This window comes from Diospyros lotus, chromosome 10 (genome assembly GCF_014633365.1).
Source record: "Diospyros lotus cultivar Yz01 chromosome 10, ASM1463336v1, whole genome shotgun sequence".
Classification (NCBI taxonomy): domain Eukaryota; kingdom Viridiplantae; phylum Streptophyta; class Magnoliopsida; order Ericales; family Ebenaceae; genus Diospyros; species Diospyros lotus.
This window is the reverse complement of record NC_068347.1, coordinates 20,712,309-20,731,665: the sequence shown is the minus strand read 5'-3', so window position 1 is coordinate 20,731,665 and position 19,357 is coordinate 20,712,309. Positions and strand designations below refer to the sequence as shown.

The 19,357-nt window shown below is 33.9% G+C and overlaps 1 protein-coding gene across 1 annotated transcript; it reads left to right on the top strand.

Moving 5' to 3' along the window:
- Positions 1-15,391: 15,391 nt before the first annotated feature.
- LOC127811578 (G-type lectin S-receptor-like serine/threonine-protein kinase At4g27290) lies at positions 15,392-19,147 on the top strand. The gene is made up of 7 exons (XM_052351560.1): positions 15,392-16,936; positions 17,094-17,234; positions 17,324-17,481; positions 17,562-17,772; positions 17,928-18,165; positions 18,254-18,404; positions 18,675-19,147. The coding sequence occupies exons 1-7, from the start codon at positions 15,655-15,657 to the stop codon at positions 18,978-18,980; spliced, it is 2,487 nt and encodes an 828-aa protein (XP_052207520.1). The 5' UTR covers positions 15,392-15,654; the 3' UTR covers positions 18,981-19,147.
- Positions 19,148-19,357: the final 210 nt, after the last annotated feature.

Here is a 19,357-nt window from a genome sequence, read left to right as displayed (position 1 = left end):
CCCAGACCTAAAAACCCTTAGTCGAACCCATATCTTTCAACAAGTGGCCTGTGATAGTCGTTGGTGATGTCACCTATATTTTTGATTTTTTTTTTCTTATAATAACAGTGAGAAAGGGGTATTTAAAAATTTAAAAATATTTAACAAACATTTATTAATGATAGGAAGATTGGTATAATTTTAAAAACACAAATATCTTCTCTCCCGGCAGGTGATCAAAGTCTGGCCTAAATTTTAAATATTTAACTAGTGATTAATTTCTACGTCATCAAAGTGGTTGTCCTAATTAATGCGTGAGGCCAGCTTTAAGTTGTGATATTTGACTAGTCAGGCAGGCTCTCCTGTCACACACAAGCTACTACAAATATAAGCATTTTTTGTCCCTCATACAAGGTGGGGTAAAATGAACCAAATTTGTGTCTCCCAGGAAAATGAAAAGCCCAGACGAGACGATAATGGTAGAGATGTCTATTGTTTTGTTTAGAATTGTATTTGGTTTGTTTGATATTAGTTATAATAAATTGCTCCGGTACATAGCAAACGATAGGGACAGTAATGAAATTGAACCTTTTTTTTTTTTTTTAGCATTTTCCAGCATTAATTCATCCTCTTTCCCATGTTTCTTTATTTATGTAGTGACAATTTTTGTTCTTTAAACTTTAGTAATTAATTAGCCATTATACTTAGGATGACTTTTCTTGCGCGGCCTCTGATGCTCGTGCTCTTGATTACGTTAAAAGAAGTAAATCATAAGTTGGGTCTTTGACTCTTTAGTAGTACAATGATTGATATAAGGCCCACTTTCAAATATTCCTGCTACCTAGATATTCGAAAGAAGGTCATTACAGGATTGATATAGAACAAATCATAATAAAACCAACAAGTCATTTCATTACTAGCAGCGGAAACTAAATTAAGGTGTGGTTACATTTCCAATATCTCATGACTCTAGACTCGATGGCCATACATAATAAATTCTCATCAATTATAAGCCTCACCAAATCACTAACTAGGATCTTCAAAATTAGGATACGTCTTCGTACACTACTATGCAAATGTGCATAAAATTTTAATGTCAATATCAAATCTCGCAGGCTCACAAGCCATTAATCAATACATGCAAAAGTGTATCATATAAATAGAATCTCACAAATAAATATAGAGCCAACATGTCGGGCTATGGCCACTTCGTCCAACGCTAGGTGCTCTAGAGTACCCTTTTCCTTCGCGCAAAATAGTAAGTGCGCAATATATATATATATATGACATGTACATGTATGTATTTGCCAACCACATGCATTTAAATTCTCGTTTCCTCAATAGTCAAACTTTACACCATTTACCCATATCGGGTATTTTACCATCATCAAATAATTTCAACAAATCTTACTTCAATGCATTTACCACATTCAAGATGTAAATTATAACACATAAGTAATTTTGGGAGATGCTATTTAAGGTTAAAATTTGATTCAACATTTGAGGAGTATTAGAGATTTAATATGTTATTTTTCCCATCTTATAATTTCTTTGAATTCATTTAACTGGTTCCAGTATACAACTACTTGCATTCATGTTCATAGCTCAATCATAAGAAATGATGGCAACCTAAAAAGAATTTCATATCAACGATTCTTTAAATTTTAGATTTGTTTTTGGGGTGATTTCAAAGGACTGATTCAGGTTCGATATTTGATCAATTGCCCCAAACAAAATTTTGAAATTTAAGTTCAAGAACTCTAGTTTCAGGAATATCAAACAGATTCACAATCGAAATTATTCACCAAATGTTATTCTACAAAAACTACAACAATGCATAAATCAAAATAGTAAGATCCATATTTTTTGTCCAAGATTGAAGGGGCTCATTGCGGGCTCAATATGAAGCCAAATAAGGTGGGTAATATATCAAAACAAAGCCTAGGATGTCTAGTTTACAGCTCAATAAACGGATCTCAATTCAGAGATGTAAATAGAAAGTTATAGGCCAAAGAATATCATGTGGTCTGATTATATGAAAACAGTAAACTACGAATTTCTTGACAAAAATTAATCATGTTGTTACAGGCTCAAAATGTAACTAAATCATTCGAATAATACATCGAATCGAAGTCTATGAAGTCTAGTTTTCAACGTATCAAACGAATTTTAAATCGGATATCATCACAAGGAGATATACCTAAAAGAATGAAGTATGGTCACGTTTGTTATAGTAATCACGAATTTGAATGGCACATTCGAATGGTTTCTAGCTCATTCGGATGATAGGGAAATTCATTCGAATGAGGGCACTATTAAATTCGAATGATAGAAAAACATCAGAACAATTTGATCAGCTTACATGAAATTCATTCGGATGTGGGAGGAATTCATTCGAATCTGTTTGATGTAAATTCGGATAAGATTATTATGGCAGTTTCGACATCATTTGGTAATCTGGGCATAACTTTCTCATACGAGCTCTGATTGAGCTGATTTAAGATGGTGTGGAAATCCAAGAAAAATATCTACAACTTTTATGTTTTTAGTTTTAAGATATTCGGGCTTTATCAAGGTTGAAATTGGGTTTGAATTTGAAGTTATTTTGATACATTTGAATGTGACTATACAATTTTGATAGCGTTTGGTATTCCTGGCATATAGGCAAGAGCTCGTGGAAAGAGATCGCAAGCAAGACTTAAGGCAAGGGCTAGAGGAAAGAGCTTGCGAAAAGAGCTTGAAGTAAAAGCTCACGCAAAAGCTCGTAGAAAGAGTTCGCGGCAAAGGGCTTGGGGTAAGAGCTCGCAGCAATGAGGCTTACGGTAAGAAGTCATATAGCATGAGCTCACGGCAAAGGACTGCAGTAAGACCTCGCGAAAAGAATGAGACAAGGGTTGCGATAGAGCTTGAGGAAGGAGCTCGCGGCAAAAGGGGTCAAGGTTTCTGCTATTACAATATATATGGATATGGTGCCAAACAAATATTCAAAGTGACATTCAGATGAGGCAAGAGACATTTGAATGGCTATAATGTTATGTTTGTGAATGTTATTCGGATGCGTCATTTAGGATTTTGCGAGGTGCATTTGTCCATGTATACACGATTAAGCTCAAGAAGATACCAAAGCGAATAGAGCCTCGTATCTATATCTAGAAAAATAAATTACCATTGACTGGAAGAAACTCGGGGTGGAAACAAATCCCATTTTGAAACCACAAGGAGATCCACAAAGAGATACAAAAACAGAGAAGTTGAACATAGTGAGCTAAAATGAACTAAAATGAATATAGTGAGCTAAAATGAACACAAAAATCATAACAATAGAAAGAAGATATAGAATAGCTCGCATGAGACCAAAAGATGGTGCAACAGGAACTTGCACAAGAATATAAGACATAATAATGTATAGGAGAACTTGCACTGTAATTACAAAGAGAGTGCAAGAAGAAACTTGCCTGATGACTTAGCGATGTAGAAGAATCCCCTCTACTCCAGAACTCCTATCAGCCAAGACGAAGATACCCAGACGTAAAGTCTGAGGGAAGGAGAAATATATGGAAGAAAGTTGAAGAATGAGAGGATCAAACGTAGAAAAAGTACAGGGGGGGTCGCAATTGTAGATGGAGCATGAAAAGGGAAATATGCACAGTCTGCACCTGCAACTTGGTCGAAATGACTTGATTGCCCTTCTCTTCCAACGATGGCCAAAGAAAGACCAAGGGTAGAATCGACATTTGCTACTCAATTTAATTTATTATGCTTTTCTTTTAGAAAAAATTCAAATCTCAATTCTCAATTGGGCTCAACCTATGCCGTCGGCCATGAAACTCACTTACCTAAATAATTCTCAACATCTAAACCCATTTATAATATAATTAAAATTCTAAATGCAACTCAATAGCCCAATTCATTTGGACTTTTCCCACATTTTTTAATCCTATTTGGATGGGTTACCAGATTCTTATTTCCACTTACACTTTGTTAAAAATAAATATTTTCAATCCTCAATTAATTAAAGCAAAATTTTGAACCCATATTAAAATATTCGAAAACGCCTAGACCCCGAATTGTTACAATCGAACTCGCAACCCACTGGATTGACACTGATATATTACTCATTCGATCGCTCAACATATGCCCTAGGGACAATTAGTCATTATACTTAATATTTACTAGCATGGATATTAAATTTTGATTGGTGTTATGATTCAATTCTTCTTTTAATTTTTTTGTCAAATTGTATGGACAAAAATTTATGTGAAGTAGATTAATATAAAGTTCAAAATAATTGATGTTAAAATTAATGTAAACCCTAAAACTAAGTAATTTTAGAGTTTTATTTTAATGTTTGTTACGCCAACTTTCGTTAATAAAATTTGACGAAAAAAATTTAAAAAAAAAGTAAATTAAACCTTAATCGAAATTTAATGAAATTTTAATAAAATTTTAAAATGCAATAATTTAAATTAGCGGAAATTGCAAAAACTAATAAACTATGCATGTTAAACAATCTTTCCCTCAATGAGACTTAACTAGGGTTGGCAATGATTCGGTTTGGTTTCGGTTTTTGCCAAAATCATAACCAAACAAAACTTAAATTACTAAAACCAAAACCAAACTATTACCCATTTGGTTTTAAAAATTTAAAACCATAACCAAACCATTCAGTTTTGGTTCGATTTCGGTTTAACCATGGTTTTTTTAGTTTAATCCATATTAACAAACAAAGACAAATAGCATTCATAAAATTTTTGATAATTTCACAACAAACAAAGATAAATTCTAATAAAGTTACCTTATTCTTACATAAAGTTACAAAACTTGTTGGATATAAAATCACATTTCCAAACCTACAATTGTTAAGATCAATAAATTAATATGCACATAATTAAATTGTAATTTAAGCTAAAAAAAATTAGCTACGAAAGTTAATACCTTCATCAACAATATTAATATATTCTTCGTAAATTGATGCATATCCATCTGAAATGAATGAACCAACTCCATCTAACAAAATTATAAATATAAAAAATAAATTAATATGAAGAGAGATGAGGCAGAGAGCGAGAGGCAGCAAGGGTGAGAGAGATCGAGGGCGAGCGAGAGTAAGAGGGGCCGAGCCCTAGCAAGAGCAAGAGAGATCTAGCGAGTGCGAGTGAGAGCAAGAGAGATGTAGAGAGCGAGGGCGATTGGCGAGCTCGCGCGGAGGAGCAAGAGAAAATGAGGCAGAAAGGGTGAGAGAGATTGAGGGCAAGTGAGAGCAGGGGTCGAGCCCTAGCCAGAGCAAGAGAGATCCAGTGAGGGCGAGCGAGAGCAAGAGACATGCAAAGAGCAAGGGCGAGGGCGGGCGGATGAGCGAGAGGCAGCGAGGGTGAGAGAGAGTGAGAGCGAGGTTGAGAGAGGAAGGAGAAGATAAGGGGAGAAAGGTTTGCAAGCAAGGCAATTGGGCTAGGGTGGGCTGGGCTCAGGTGGACGGGGTTGTATATAATATATATTATATATACATATTATACATATTATATTATATATATATTTGGTTCGGTTCGGTTACCCACCATTCGGTTTGGTTTCGGTTCAGGTTTTGGTTTGGTTTTAATGAAAACCATAATCAAACCATACCCATTGAAACAGTGTTCGATTTTTTCTCGAACCAAACCATTATCCAGTCAAACGATTTTTAACCGCGTTGACTTGTTCGATTTCGATTCGATTCCCCACGATTTCGGTTGCAATTGCCATCCCTAGATTTAACTACTGCACCCTAGTTGGGGCCTAATTCCATTAAGGAGCAAGCCATGTGGTCACAATTACTTAGGTTAATTTAATTTTTTTATGAATCATGCTAGATGTATATTATTTTTGTATAACTTGACTACATAAGGGGGTATTATGACCAAAATACTCCTCGTCTCACATGCACCTCACGCGCCTCTATGTGCCTCATAGAGGACTTTTTTTTATCATTAGTACACCTTTATGAAGTTCAAGGTGTACATAAAAATATACTAATGGTATTTTTTATTTTTTATTATTAGCAATGGCTAAGCTTATCGATCCATAGTGGGTAAGGTTTTGTGTTGGTCACAACCCCAAAATTGGGTTGTGAGATTATAACTTAAATACAGCTAAAGATTAAAGCAGCATCAATCATGGGTCATCTAAATGAATTATATATATATATATATATGTAATTATCAAAAGAGACAGATATAGGGAGTAGGTGGGCAATGGAATAGGTGGGGGCGGGGGGGTCAATTAGAGACAGATATAGGGAGTAGGTGGGCAATGGAATAGGTGGGGGCGGCGGGGTCAATTACTGTATATATATATATATATTAATGTTTTAGTCACAGACTAAAATCTAGTCTAGGCTCCCCAAAATCTGCCCCAGGTCATCAAGCGTTACATATATATTTGATTTGACTACTCCATAAAATTAAAATTAAAATACATTCGGCTTTGCTGTCTCTAAAAATAAAATATAATAAAGTGCATATGAAGAAGATTGTTACATTTTTTTTTATTTTTATATATTTTTTCATTGGCGTAACGTATACCTTCTTCCATAGTTAGTTAATTTATTTTTAAACATTATTATTAAAGTCTGACGTTTGGTATTCAAGTCTCAACAGCGTGCGTGAATCTTTTTTCCTAGATCCGCCGTCCCATTCCAGGCTTCCAGTGATATATTATATATGATACATAGTAGTTCCAAAGCTCGAGGTTGAAATTGGAATTTGGAAACACGCGGATGAAAACGAAAAGGGAAATTCTATTCGCACCCATTACTTTCGTTCTTCACAGTTATATTTTAATATATTTAAAATATTTTATTTTAAAAATTTATTTTTACCCTCATAATCATTTTCTCTCTCAATTAATTATCCGATCAATTATGTGCCGGTCATACGCAGCCACCCATCCATTCATAATGAAGACAATGCAACAAAAAATACTAGATCCGATGCATTCGAAAGTAAAAAAATAAATAAGAATATAAAAATAGAAGAATACACATATATACACAAATACACACACATATATATATATATAAATTGATAGTCACATATATACACATGTCTGTACCGCATACACAAACATAAAATATATATATACACACGTAGACACATATATATATGCATATATACATATATATATTTATATATATACCGGAAGTGGCTGCTATGGGGCGGCCATAGCTACCGAAGGTGTCGACTTCACAGCCCCCGAACCTTGGGGTTCGACCTCCTGAACCCTTAAACCTTGGGGTTCAAGACGCCCAAACCCCAGAGTTCGAGGGGCCAAGAAGTTGGCACCTTTGACGGCAATGGCTACCCCATGGCCGCGCTTCTTATATATATATATGTGTATATATGTCTCTATGTATGTGTGTATATATGTCTCCATAGGTTAAGGAAATCCATACTTAGATTAAAAATAATGTGTGGATTGTGACTGTGCGTGAGATATAAGATATGTGAGAGAGAGAGTGTAATTTTCGAATGTAAATGATTGTGATAAGAAATAAAAGTACTTGTTAAAAGTAATTATAAATTTTTATTTAGTTATGATTACGAAGAACAAAAATTTGGCTGCGAATTGAATTTGCCAAACGAAAGCATCCATCCTTGTGGAGAGCGCGACAGGATGTGATGGCTGCCACAATCTTAATCTTCAAACAAAATCAAAACTGTCATTATTATTATTATTTGTATTTGCTTTGCTTCATAATCAAAAACATTTTTATTTATTATTATTGCAGTCTCCATTTATCTTTACAATTGCCACCTCTCTGCTTCCCCTAAACTCACTGATTTCAAAATTTCTCAATCACGTTGTCCACAAATAATATATATAATATAATCATTCATTTAAAATTAACTACTTAACATAATTTAAACTATCAATTAGGCAAGAGTAAACATTTGATCTATCTAAAATAATTAAATTGGTTCTGTTTTTTTCTTATATTGATTCAATTCGTTTAATTTTTTACACAATTTTGGATATTCGGTTTAGGTTTGATGTCTTTGATTTGAATAACCGAACTAAACAAAACGACTAAACTTTAAAACGATTTTCAGGTTTGAATCCTCCCCTAACGTAATCGTCAATAAATAATACCCGAATTTATCTCCTCATCACTAAAAAAGTGCAATGACGGGATGTTCACAAGAAGACGTCATCTCAAGAAATAACCACAAATTTGCTTAATTTAATATTATATTTTTTTTTCTTCAATTTTTGCATCAACCTTATAAATTGTGTTTGGGGTGCCCTTTAAAATCCAAATGTTCTTCTTGGACAACCAATTTTTCAAAACTTTCTCTTAGCTTTTTTTTTTTTTTTTCTATATTCTTTTCCTATTTTTTCATGTTTCTTACCTTACGTAAACTCACGCATTTTATCCACGTGTCCGATGCACGATCGACGCCAATTTTCTTCTACCTTTCCAATGGTCGAAGATTTACAAAAAGAACCAATTAAATTTAGATTTTAATAAATCTTTTAATAAGATTCAATGTTAGGGACATCTCTATTTTTTTTCAAACATCCACCAATATCTATCTATAATCACCTAACTCCTCGTGACCCTAAAAACATATCCTTCTACTAAAACCTAAAGTGCATAAAAAATCCTTCAATCGACTAAACCTTAAGTCGGAATTCTTGTAAAAATCTCTCGGCCATGTTCGCTATTTATGAACAAAGTTGTCCAGTCAGGAGGTTTGGTCAACTATGAGTTCTTAATTAGACCTTATCTTCAACTTCCATAGACCCCTAAGTGGTTGGAGAACTGGAGTGCACCAGTGTACTTTGACCCAATTTTTATTACAGTTTAATTTATTATATTTTGATCCCTTCCACTTAGAAAAATTGCATTTAGACCCCCAAAAAATTTAAAATTTGCTCCCAAGTCCTGAAGATAATTCAAAAAATAATTTCACATCAAACCCTTAATCGTTTCTTATCTTATCTTTAATTATTATGTAATCATCATTGTCCTAATGTTTATCACTTGAAATTTTCATTTAATTTTATTTGATTTAACCGTACCCCTATATTTTACTTAAAAGTTTGTATTTAATTTTTATGAATAAATTCCGATCACATGAATTTTGGTTAATTTTATTTCATATAATTATTTATAAATATTCAAGAATCCTTAATTTTATAATTTAAAAATAAATTCTAAAATATATTATTAAAAAATTTAAAAGACTACAGATGTCGATTTGAATATCCAACAAATTTAGTCTATTTTAAAAGTGAAAATAAATTTATAATTTCATTGAATGAGAAAAAAATACATGTCCCTGCCCCTTGCCCCACTTAGAAGAATTAATATCAAGACGAGATTATATGAATCCCAAATTAGTGGTCGGTCCAAGGGGTTGGGTGAAATCGCCTTTCTTTCTCTGCTTTTTAATAATTAAGAAATAAGAAAAAATTAAAAAAAAGAAAGGATCTTAATCCCTCACCCATCGACTCAATTCAAATCAAATCAACTCACTTGTGACCAACCCAATTGCACCCTACTTTAAGCCAAGTTTTCTTATTGGCTTATTGCCTAATTGGACTGCTCAAAATGCCCTTTTTGTTTGTTTGTTTGTTTGTTTTACTGTAGGATTCAAATCATTGAAGCATTGATGAGAAAAGAAATCAAATCCGCAATTTAAAACTGGGAAAGTGATGCCCTCTTTATAAATAATTGCAAACAAAATATGGTGAAAGTTCTTAAACATGATGAAAGTTCTTAAACTTGTATATATATCCAGCGAAATCAGTGGAGACCATGTACGTGATACCGTTTGAGATAAGATGAGTTTTTTTGCAGTCTACGGGGCCGAGTTTAAGAGAGAGAGAGTGGCTGCACTGGTGGTGGTGTTCCATGAAATTGGCAAAGCGTTCCCTGCCACAGGTGTCTGTATCGCCCAATCACTTTGGTAGATACTCTGATGAGGACCACACCAGCATCAATCACTCATTCATTCTTTATTCTAATATTAACCCACTCGTTTCAACAAACAGATGCTCATCAGTCTGAAAGGAATTTTACTTCACATCCACTCCCCAACCCCTCAAACACAGGGTCTAGTCAAACCACTGCATTTTTTTTGCAAGTTTTGTTTTAAATAAAAATAATATATTATATATATATATCTTTCTTATGTATAATGCACTACTATTCATATTGTGCATATCTCATTTTGATATTTAAAATTTTATTAATAAAATAATTTCTCAAAATATTGCACATACATTTTGATTAAAAAAACTAAAAAAAAAAAAAACACTATGAAAAAAGAGTTATTTCTTAATTTGAATTTATAATGTACCCGTTCTTTCTTGATCTAATTATTGGCTACGACCATATGGTTAGGGTGGCACTAGTGATGCAGGGCTCAAGAATGAACATTTTTATATTTTTTAATAAAATAGAGAGATTAATTAAAATAATTAATTTTAACTTAATTTAATTTTAATAAAGGAAAACCCATGAATTTCTTTTTAAGTAAAAACAAATTATAAAAATGTGAGTAAAAAACCTAAATCACATTGAGGTGTGGGAGTGGGAGCAGCTTACTCTTTTTCTTATATCTTTCTTAGTAAACATACTTAAAAACCTAAATCACATTAAGATATATATATATATATATATTTTTTTTTCTTATATCATACCTAAATGTACATGATACTGTTTGAGATAAGAGAGACAGAGAGAGAGTGGCTGCACTGGTGGCGGCGTGTGTTCCATGAAATTGGCAAAGCATTCCCTGCCACAGGTGTGCGTATCGCCCAATCACTTTGGTAGAAACTCTGATCAGGACCAGCATCAATCACCCATTCAAGTTTTGTTTTAAATAAAAATAATGTATTATATATATATATATATCTTTCTTATTCATATATTGTGGATACCTCAATTTGATATTTACAATTTTATCAAAAAATTTATTTCTTAAAATATTGATTAAAAAACACTACAACAACAAAAAAAGTTATTTCTTAATTTAAATTTATAATGAACCCATTCTTTCTTGATGTAATTATTGGCTGTGACCGTATGGTTAGGGTGTCACTGGTGATATAGGGCTCAAGGATGAACCTTTTTTATATTTTTTAATAAAATAGAGAGATTAATTAAAATAATTAATTTTAATAAAGGAAAAGCCCATGAATTTCTTTTAAGTAAAAACAAATTATAAAAAATGTGAGTAAAAAGCCTAAATCACATTGAGACTTGGGAGCGAAAGCAGGAGCAGGAGTAGTTTACCCTTTTTCTTATATCTTTCTTAATTGACGTACTTGATGCAAATGTTAACTTAAGAGGAGACATATTTGATGCAAATGTTAACTTAAGAGGCGATTGAATTAAACTTTTTTATTTTTTTTTAAATATAAATTTGAATAAAATGAAATGAATTAAGAATATTGTAAAGGAAATAACAAGTGCAGAGCATAAGATGTAAAGTGGTTCAGTCTTAATTGCTCAGTCCATTATATTGGTTCACTACCAAGAATTTTACAAACACACACAAAGTGTATTATATTAATTTGTAGTTTTTACATGCTTAATTACAAACCTATACAGTTGACTTTTTCACAGATAGACTCAGTCACAACCATTATTTTTTCATAGGATTAGGCGTAACCTTACAATTTTGATTTTTTCACAAATAAGTTCAACCACAACCATTGCATTTTTAAAGGATTATGTGTAACATTTTACGAGTTTCACAGTATTTGTGAAATGATTTTTTTTAAAAAAAAAATATAAAATACAAATTATAAATATTCGCTTGAGAAAAAGAGAGTTACAATATAATGAATGTAAAACACTTTCTATAAAGAATCTCACAAGGATATTATAAGTAAGCTCGTGAGAAGCTGAAAGTGATTGAAGAAAGATCGCTTGAAGCTCTAAAAGATCGCTTATGTATGCGTGAGTAGTTTTTCTAATCTTCTTCAGGCAAGTTCATCTTTTATTTATAAATTTTTTACATTGAATGTTAGCTGACATATTAGAATACAATTGGAATATTCTAATTATCCCACAACTGTTACTTTTTGTCTCTATAAATATTAAACAACTATTAATTCAAACAAGAAAATTCATGTTGCCTAAAATGCATTAAATGAATAGAAAATTTGAAACTGGAGAACATTTAATGTGTCCAATGGCAATATTTTTCAAATTTTGATAATAGTTATTTGATTAAAATATAAGCTTAATTGACTAATATAGCGTTTTACTCAATTGGACTTTTCAAGTAATTGATTATCTAAAGGGCTTACTCGAATGTGACCAAATCATTACTTGACTACCTTAAAACCACAAATACCTTGCATTACTTGATTATTAGGTTAAGATTACTCGACTAATATGATATTTTACTTGAATACCAATATTGGTTACTCGATTGCTTTTAGGACCAGAGACTTAGCTAGAGACCAATCAATCTTCACTCGACTAACACAATTATTTACTCGATTTATAAAATACATTAGTCGATTAAAAATAAGCTTCACTCAAATAAATAGATGCTCAGATTACATAGCTTTAGAGATACTTGATTATTCAAAAAATTCACTCGAGTGATGAAAGATCCTTACTTGATTTCAGAAACATCATACTCAACTTAACTTTAAGATAACAGAATTTTTACATAACATACTTGAGTAGAAATTTATGATAGTCAATTGAATCAATTCAATTACTTGATTGTTTTTGAAATTATATTAAGCAATACTTAATTGATTAAATCAAAAAATTTAGTTGATTTTTCGTAAAAGTTTTCTCATAAGCTTTATAGCATACTTGACTAATATAAAATATACTCGACTAATTCAAAATATACTCGATTATTTTGAAGAGATATATAAGTATGAAATTTTCAAATATAAGAGATAATTAAAATATTTTAAAAATTATCAATAAATTAAATTTATTAAAAGTATATTTTTAAAAATTATTTTTTTAAAAAAATTAAAATTCAAAATTTTCAACAGCAATATATGATATTTGACATATATACTACTTTGTCGTATTGGGTTATGCATTCCCATTAAAATGTCACTAAGTTTTTTAATTACAAATATACATATATGTATATAAAAGTAATGATAAGAACTTGTAATCGTATTTTTTAGCATTCACTAGAAAATGTGCATTATTTAATGGGCAAATTTCATAAATTATTGTTAGATTTATCTAAAATGCATCAACTATTTGTACGATTTCAAAAATTGAATTGACTTTTCTTATAGTTAACACAATATTGAAACCAACTATTTTACTCTTACATATAAACAAATTTTCTTTTCCCATCCCTTCTCTCTCCTTATACTTGTTTGGCACACTCTCTTTTTATCTTTTTCTTGATACAGCTCTACTTCTCATTTCTTTTCTTGTCTTTGACCCCACACCACCAAAATTTCTATCTAGTGACAAGAGTTTCTCTAAAAATCCATCAACGGAACATGATGGGTTCAATCAAACCCAGACTTAAAAACCCTTACTTGAACCCAAATCCTTCAACAAGTGGTTGGTGATGGTCGTTGATGATGTCACCTATAATTTTAGTTTTTTTTTCTTAAAAAAACAGTGAGAAAGGCGTATTTAAAAATTTAAAAATATTTATTAATGATAGGAGGTAATTGAGCTATATTTATAAAACTCAAGGAAGATTAGTATAATATTAAAAACACAAAGATAGCAAATACAATTTAGACAAATTTTAAAGATGATAATTGAAATTTATTTTTATTTAATTAGATGCAGGTATTTTTTTTCTATTTCGTGTTTGGTATTTATTGTGATGAGCAATGCTAGAGGAGGGCATCACTCATGATAATCTCATCAATCACCTTAGCTTAGCCCATGATGATAAAAATCATGTTTACCCCTTGAATGGTGGAGAATTAGAATTCAACACGACGTATATTATAAGGTAATCAATCTAATAGTTGATGTGTCAGCTAATAATCTAAAAGTGAGTTTGGCTCTTTTATCATTTATTTAAAATTTTTTTTTTTTTGGGTCAAAAGAGAGATTTTAAGTTATTTTTAAGACAGTGTTTGTTTATTTAATTTAGTGACATGACACCACTGGGCCTGTGTGCAGGGATTGGATTATGTATGGAGTTGTGAATTTAAGAAGAAAGATGAAAAATTGACTGAGATCTCATCATCAAGCTCAGCTAGCAGCTACCTAGCTCACACACGACGCGTGGCACTACTAATTTCACAAATGTCCGTATCACCCAATCGCTTTGGTCGCTATACATTGCCAGTGTACCGTCACCGCTTTTTAATTAATGAAAAATGTATTTCAACATTACGAGTGACACGCCTCAAAGATTTGTTGAATGGTTTAACCGATTTCTTATTCTAGCGCCTCCTCTTATCCTGATGTGGATGAGATTGACTTTAACATTCTATGAATGAAAGATGCGATTTTAGAAATTTTAGAGACTAATTTTAATACAATCAGGTTGAGGATCCAAAGTTATTAGCTTTGCTGTATGTGCTTTTTCGAATAAATTACTTTATTTAAGTATCAAAATTAATATTTTTGTTATTTTAAAAAATAATTGATTTAAAAATAACTTTAATTAGGAAATAAATTTTAATATTTCATTGGGAATTTTCTTTATTTTTATCTAATTTTGATCTTGTAATGAAAATTCAATTTTACCTTTTTATTGGTAAGATTCGGGTTTTAGGATTTTGAGGTGTTTTTCAATTTCCTAATAATATTGTGAGTTATAGTCTATAAATACTATGCTTATAGAATGTTTTTAATTGTTGATTTCAGAATTCTAATAAAATTTCTATTGAATAACTTCCATTAGTAATTGAATTTTAATATGTTGTTTTAAGAATTTTTTTTTATTTTCATCTAATTTTGATCTTGTAATGAAAATTTAATTTTATCCTTTTTTTTATAAGATTTGAGTTTTAGGATTTTGGAGTGTTTTTCAATTTTTTAATAATATTGTGAATTGTAATCTATAAATACTATGTTTATAAAATATTTTTGTCCATTAATTTCAAAATTTTAATAAAATTTCTGCTAAATTTTTTTTCATAATTTTTTTTTAATTTTTTGATATTCTTTAAAATCAACAAATTATTAATTGAGTACTATAATCCGTCATTTCTGATTCAATCAACGTCCCTTACGTCATATCCTAAGCTTGAATGGTCTCATCAATACAAGGGAATTTTAGTTTGACTGCCCCCACTTCCATAGCCACGAGTCTGGTCCAAACGACAGAGGGCCCCTCGTGTTCTGAAAAATTGAAAGAAGTATCATCAAATTCAAGTGGTAGGTGAGCGATTGTAACCTTATTATTCTTCTTTTATGAGCAAGATCCTTTGATGAGACGAGAAATTTGACACTCCAAATCCACTCCAATCCGCTACCGTCCTTCTCAATACCATTGAATAATTTCCGAAACCAGTTAAGAGGGTGTGGCTCCCATTACCATTGGCAGGTAATAATCGCCCCTGCTGCTGAATGCTGATAGTCAAACTCAACGACCTCAAGATGGGAAAACGAAGACTAGCCATGCTCCAAGAAGACTTGGACACACCCTTAGTATCTTCCACTATGGCTGCTCATCTTATACCACCACCAACATTTAATGTGAAAGCATTCCACCCCCAATGCCAGCATCAATGGATCCCTTGAACCTCCCTTTTCTCTTTTCTTCCTTGTTTTCCATCTTTGCCTTCGCGTTCGCAGCCGATACCATTAACAAGACGCACTCCCTTGCCGGCGACCAGACCTTGGTTTCATCCGGGGGAAACTTCGAATTGGGATTCTTCACTCCGGGGGTTTCCAAATACTGGTACGTCGGAGTATGGTACCGGAAGATATCGGAGAAGACTGTTATCTGGGTTGCCAACAGGGACGCGCCACTTCCTGATAATTCCGGTTCCTTGAATCTCACCGAACAAGGAATCCTCTTACTTCTCGATGGCAGCAACAAGGTTGTGTGGTCGACCAACACCTCGACTTCCCCCAAGAATCCGGTCGCCCAGCTGCTGGATACCGGCAATCTGGTCGTCAGAGAAGCCGATGACGAAAACTCAGATCACTATTTCTGGCAGGGCTTCGATTATCCAACGGATACTCTTCTTCCCGAGATGAAGATGGGGCTGAACCTCACCACCGGCTGGGAGCGCCACCTCACGGCGTGGCGAAGCAAGGATGATCCGGGAAAGAGTGGCGTCACTTTCCGGTGCGATATTCGAGGTTACCCACAATTGATCCTGAGCAATGGCTCTATGGAGCTGTTCCGAACCGGGATGTGGAACGGCCTCCGATTCACCGGAACGCCGCACCTCAAACCAAATTCGATTTATTCCTACGAATTGGTTATGAAGAAGGACGAGATTTACTACGGCTATCGCCTCCTCAGTTCGGTGGTTTCGAGGTTTACGCTGAGCCAGAACGGCGTCATGCAGCGGTACACGTGGGTTGACCGGAGCCAGCAATGGATGCCGTACTTGACGGCGCCTGCCGACGACTGTGACAAGTTCAAGCTCTGTGGCCCGTACGGAAGCTGCAACATCGAGAACATGCCGGTTTGCAGGTGTCTGGTAAAATTCGTGCCCAAAAAACAGGGGATTTGGGACTCTGGAGATTGGTCCAATGGCTGCGACCGGAAAGTGCCGATCAAAGATTGCCGGAGTAAGGTCGGATTTCTCAAGTACTCCGGCTATAAATTGCCGGATACGATAAATTCCTGGTACGACAGGAACATGACTTTGAACCAATGCAGAGACAAGTGCTTGAACAATTGTTCCTGTACGGCTTATTCGAATCTGGATGTGAGAAATGGAGGGACTGGATGCTTGCTTTGGTTCGACGAACTAGTTGATATGAGAGAGGTGAGTGAAAATGGGCAAGATATCTACATAAGAATGGCTTCCTCTGAGTTGGGTAAGTATCCATTACCACTACTGGTTTTTATATTGTAATTGAAAAGTTTGTTGTATAGAAACTTGCAATTTCAGTGATTGAGAGAATAAAGAAACAGACAACTTTGGTTGTGACTAGTGGCTGTTTTGATTGTTTGGTTTATGGGTTGATTCAACAGATGGAGATGGGGGGTTCAGTGGCACGAAAAGGAACATAGTCATTGTTATATTGGCTTTGTTCATTGGACTTCTGCTGGCGGGTCTGAGCCTAAAGTTGCATCTCAGGAAGAAGAAGAAGAAATCACAGATGAGGATAGAAGGTATTGGAATGAGTTTCCTAGTTTCCTTTTTCGATTTCAAAGGAACAAAAACGAACAAATTCGCAGTTACGACTTTTCACATCCTGCAGGAAGTATAATACCCAACACTGGACAAGGCTATACTGAAAAGAGCGAGAAGGACGATCTAGAGCTGCCATCATTCGACTTGGCTACAATAGCTAGCGCCACAAATAGCTTCTCGATTAACAATAAGCTCGGGGAGGGGGGATTTGGGCCGGTCTATAAGGTAAAAATGCAATGCTAGCTCTGAGCTCTGCATCAAGAAGAAGAATTATATCTGCTAACATTTGAAATGGTAATTTGCAGGGTATGTTGGAGGGAGGACAAGAAATAGCTGTGAAGCGGCTCTCAAAGCATTCTAGCCAGGGACTCGACGAGTTCAAGAACGAAGTCATCTGCATTGCCAAGCTGCAGCACCGGAATCTTGTCAAGCTTCTGGGATGCTGCATTGAAGGAGGAGAAAAGATGTTGATCTATGAATACCTGCCCAACAAGAGCCTGGACTATTTCATTTTCGGTAACCAAAACAAGTCCACTCTTGAACCTACATCCAGCAATCCTTCTTTCTTTTCCTTCTGTTGATTTGAAAATGGAACAAGATATATGGTGGTGCTCTTCCATATGAACTTGCAAAAACTGATCTTGGACTAACTTGGGCAAAAATTTGGCCAGATCAACTGCAAAGCAGACAACTGGATTGGCCAAAGCGGTTCAACATTATCAATGGGATTGCCCGTGGGGTTCTCTATCTTCATCAAGACTCCAGACTAAGAATTATTCACAGAGATCTCAAAGCGAGCAACATTTTACTAGACAGTGAAATGAACCCAAAAATTTCAGACTTTGGAATGGCTAGAAGTTTCAGAGGAAATGAGACCCAAGCTAACACAAGCAGAGTTGTGGGGACACAGTAAGAATCTCTATAGCGTTTCTAATCTAATTCACTTACATTTTTTTTTTTTTTTAAATTGTCTCTTCATCAAGTTCCTTTGTTACAGTGGTTACATGGCTCCAGAATATGCCGTCGATGGTCTATTTTCGATAAAGTCAGATGTTTTCAGTTTTGGTGTTTTGGTGTTGGAGATCATAAGTGGGAAGAAGAATAGAGGATTCTTTCATCCAGATCACTACCTCAACCTCCTTGGACATGTGAGTGTTAATTAAAGAGCATTGTTAGCTTTGGTATAAGAAATTAACATCATGCTATTTTAATTTTAGGATTGAATCATACACAAATATCGGAAATAAGATCACACAGATACATAAACATAGCTTGGTCTCAAAAAACCTACTTCCATGATCCTAACATAATAGAATAAACGCACTGGATCAATCATTAATCAAAATTTTTGAATGAAAAAACTATAAAACCCTCCCAACACATGGTTTGAATTGAATAACAAAATTATAATTATGCAGGCATGGAGACTCTTCCAAGAAGACAGATCAATGGAAATGATTGACGAGCCTTTAAGGGAATCGAGCTACTTATCGGAAGTGATGCGGTCAATCCACGTGGGCCTTCTGTGCGTGCAGCGAAGCCCGGACGACAGGCCGAGCATGGCGGCGGTGGTGCTGATGCTCGGCAGCGACGGCGCGTTGCCGGAGCCAAAGCAACCTGGCTTTTTCACGGAGAGGAATCCGTTGGACGTTATTTCCTCGTCGACTCAGGATGGATCGGCTTCAGCCAATGAAATCACCATTACTCTGTTAAGTGCTCGATAGAATTAATTAGAAACACGCACGCCTTGTTGCGCTCTCTCTCTCTCCCTCTCTCTCGATATATATATATATATCTCCAATTCAAGCATTTTTGTTGACGCCAAAAGGCCTTCTCTTTTCTTGAATTGAGTTTTATAAACCAGTTTTATGCTGGGAGAAGATACTACTTATTATTAGATCATCAGACAAGTCAACAAATAAAATCCATCCACGGTGTATGCTTGTGGTATTAGACGAACCAAGCAAATATAAAACTGTAGAAGAGTACAAGATTTGAATTTGATTCAAATCCCTTTTGATTTTTAAAGGGATATATATATATATATTTGTGTGATATTTATATGTAAACATAGAACAGAAAAAAAAAGATAGCCATCTAT

Bases quoted from the DNA above. Each gene is read 5' to 3' on its own strand.
- LOC127811578 (XM_052351560.1), top strand. From the start codon at position 15,655: ATGCCAGCATCAATGGATCCCTTGAACCTCCCTTTTCTCTTTTCTTCC. The intron at 17,482-17,561 runs GTAAAAATGCAA...GGTAATTTGCAG, and splicing joins GATTTGGGCCGGTCTATAAG to GGTATGTTGGAGGGAGGACA. The intron at 18,166-18,253 runs GTAAGAATCTCT...CCTTTGTTACAG, and splicing joins AGCAGAGTTGTGGGGACACA to TGGTTACATGGCTCCAGAAT.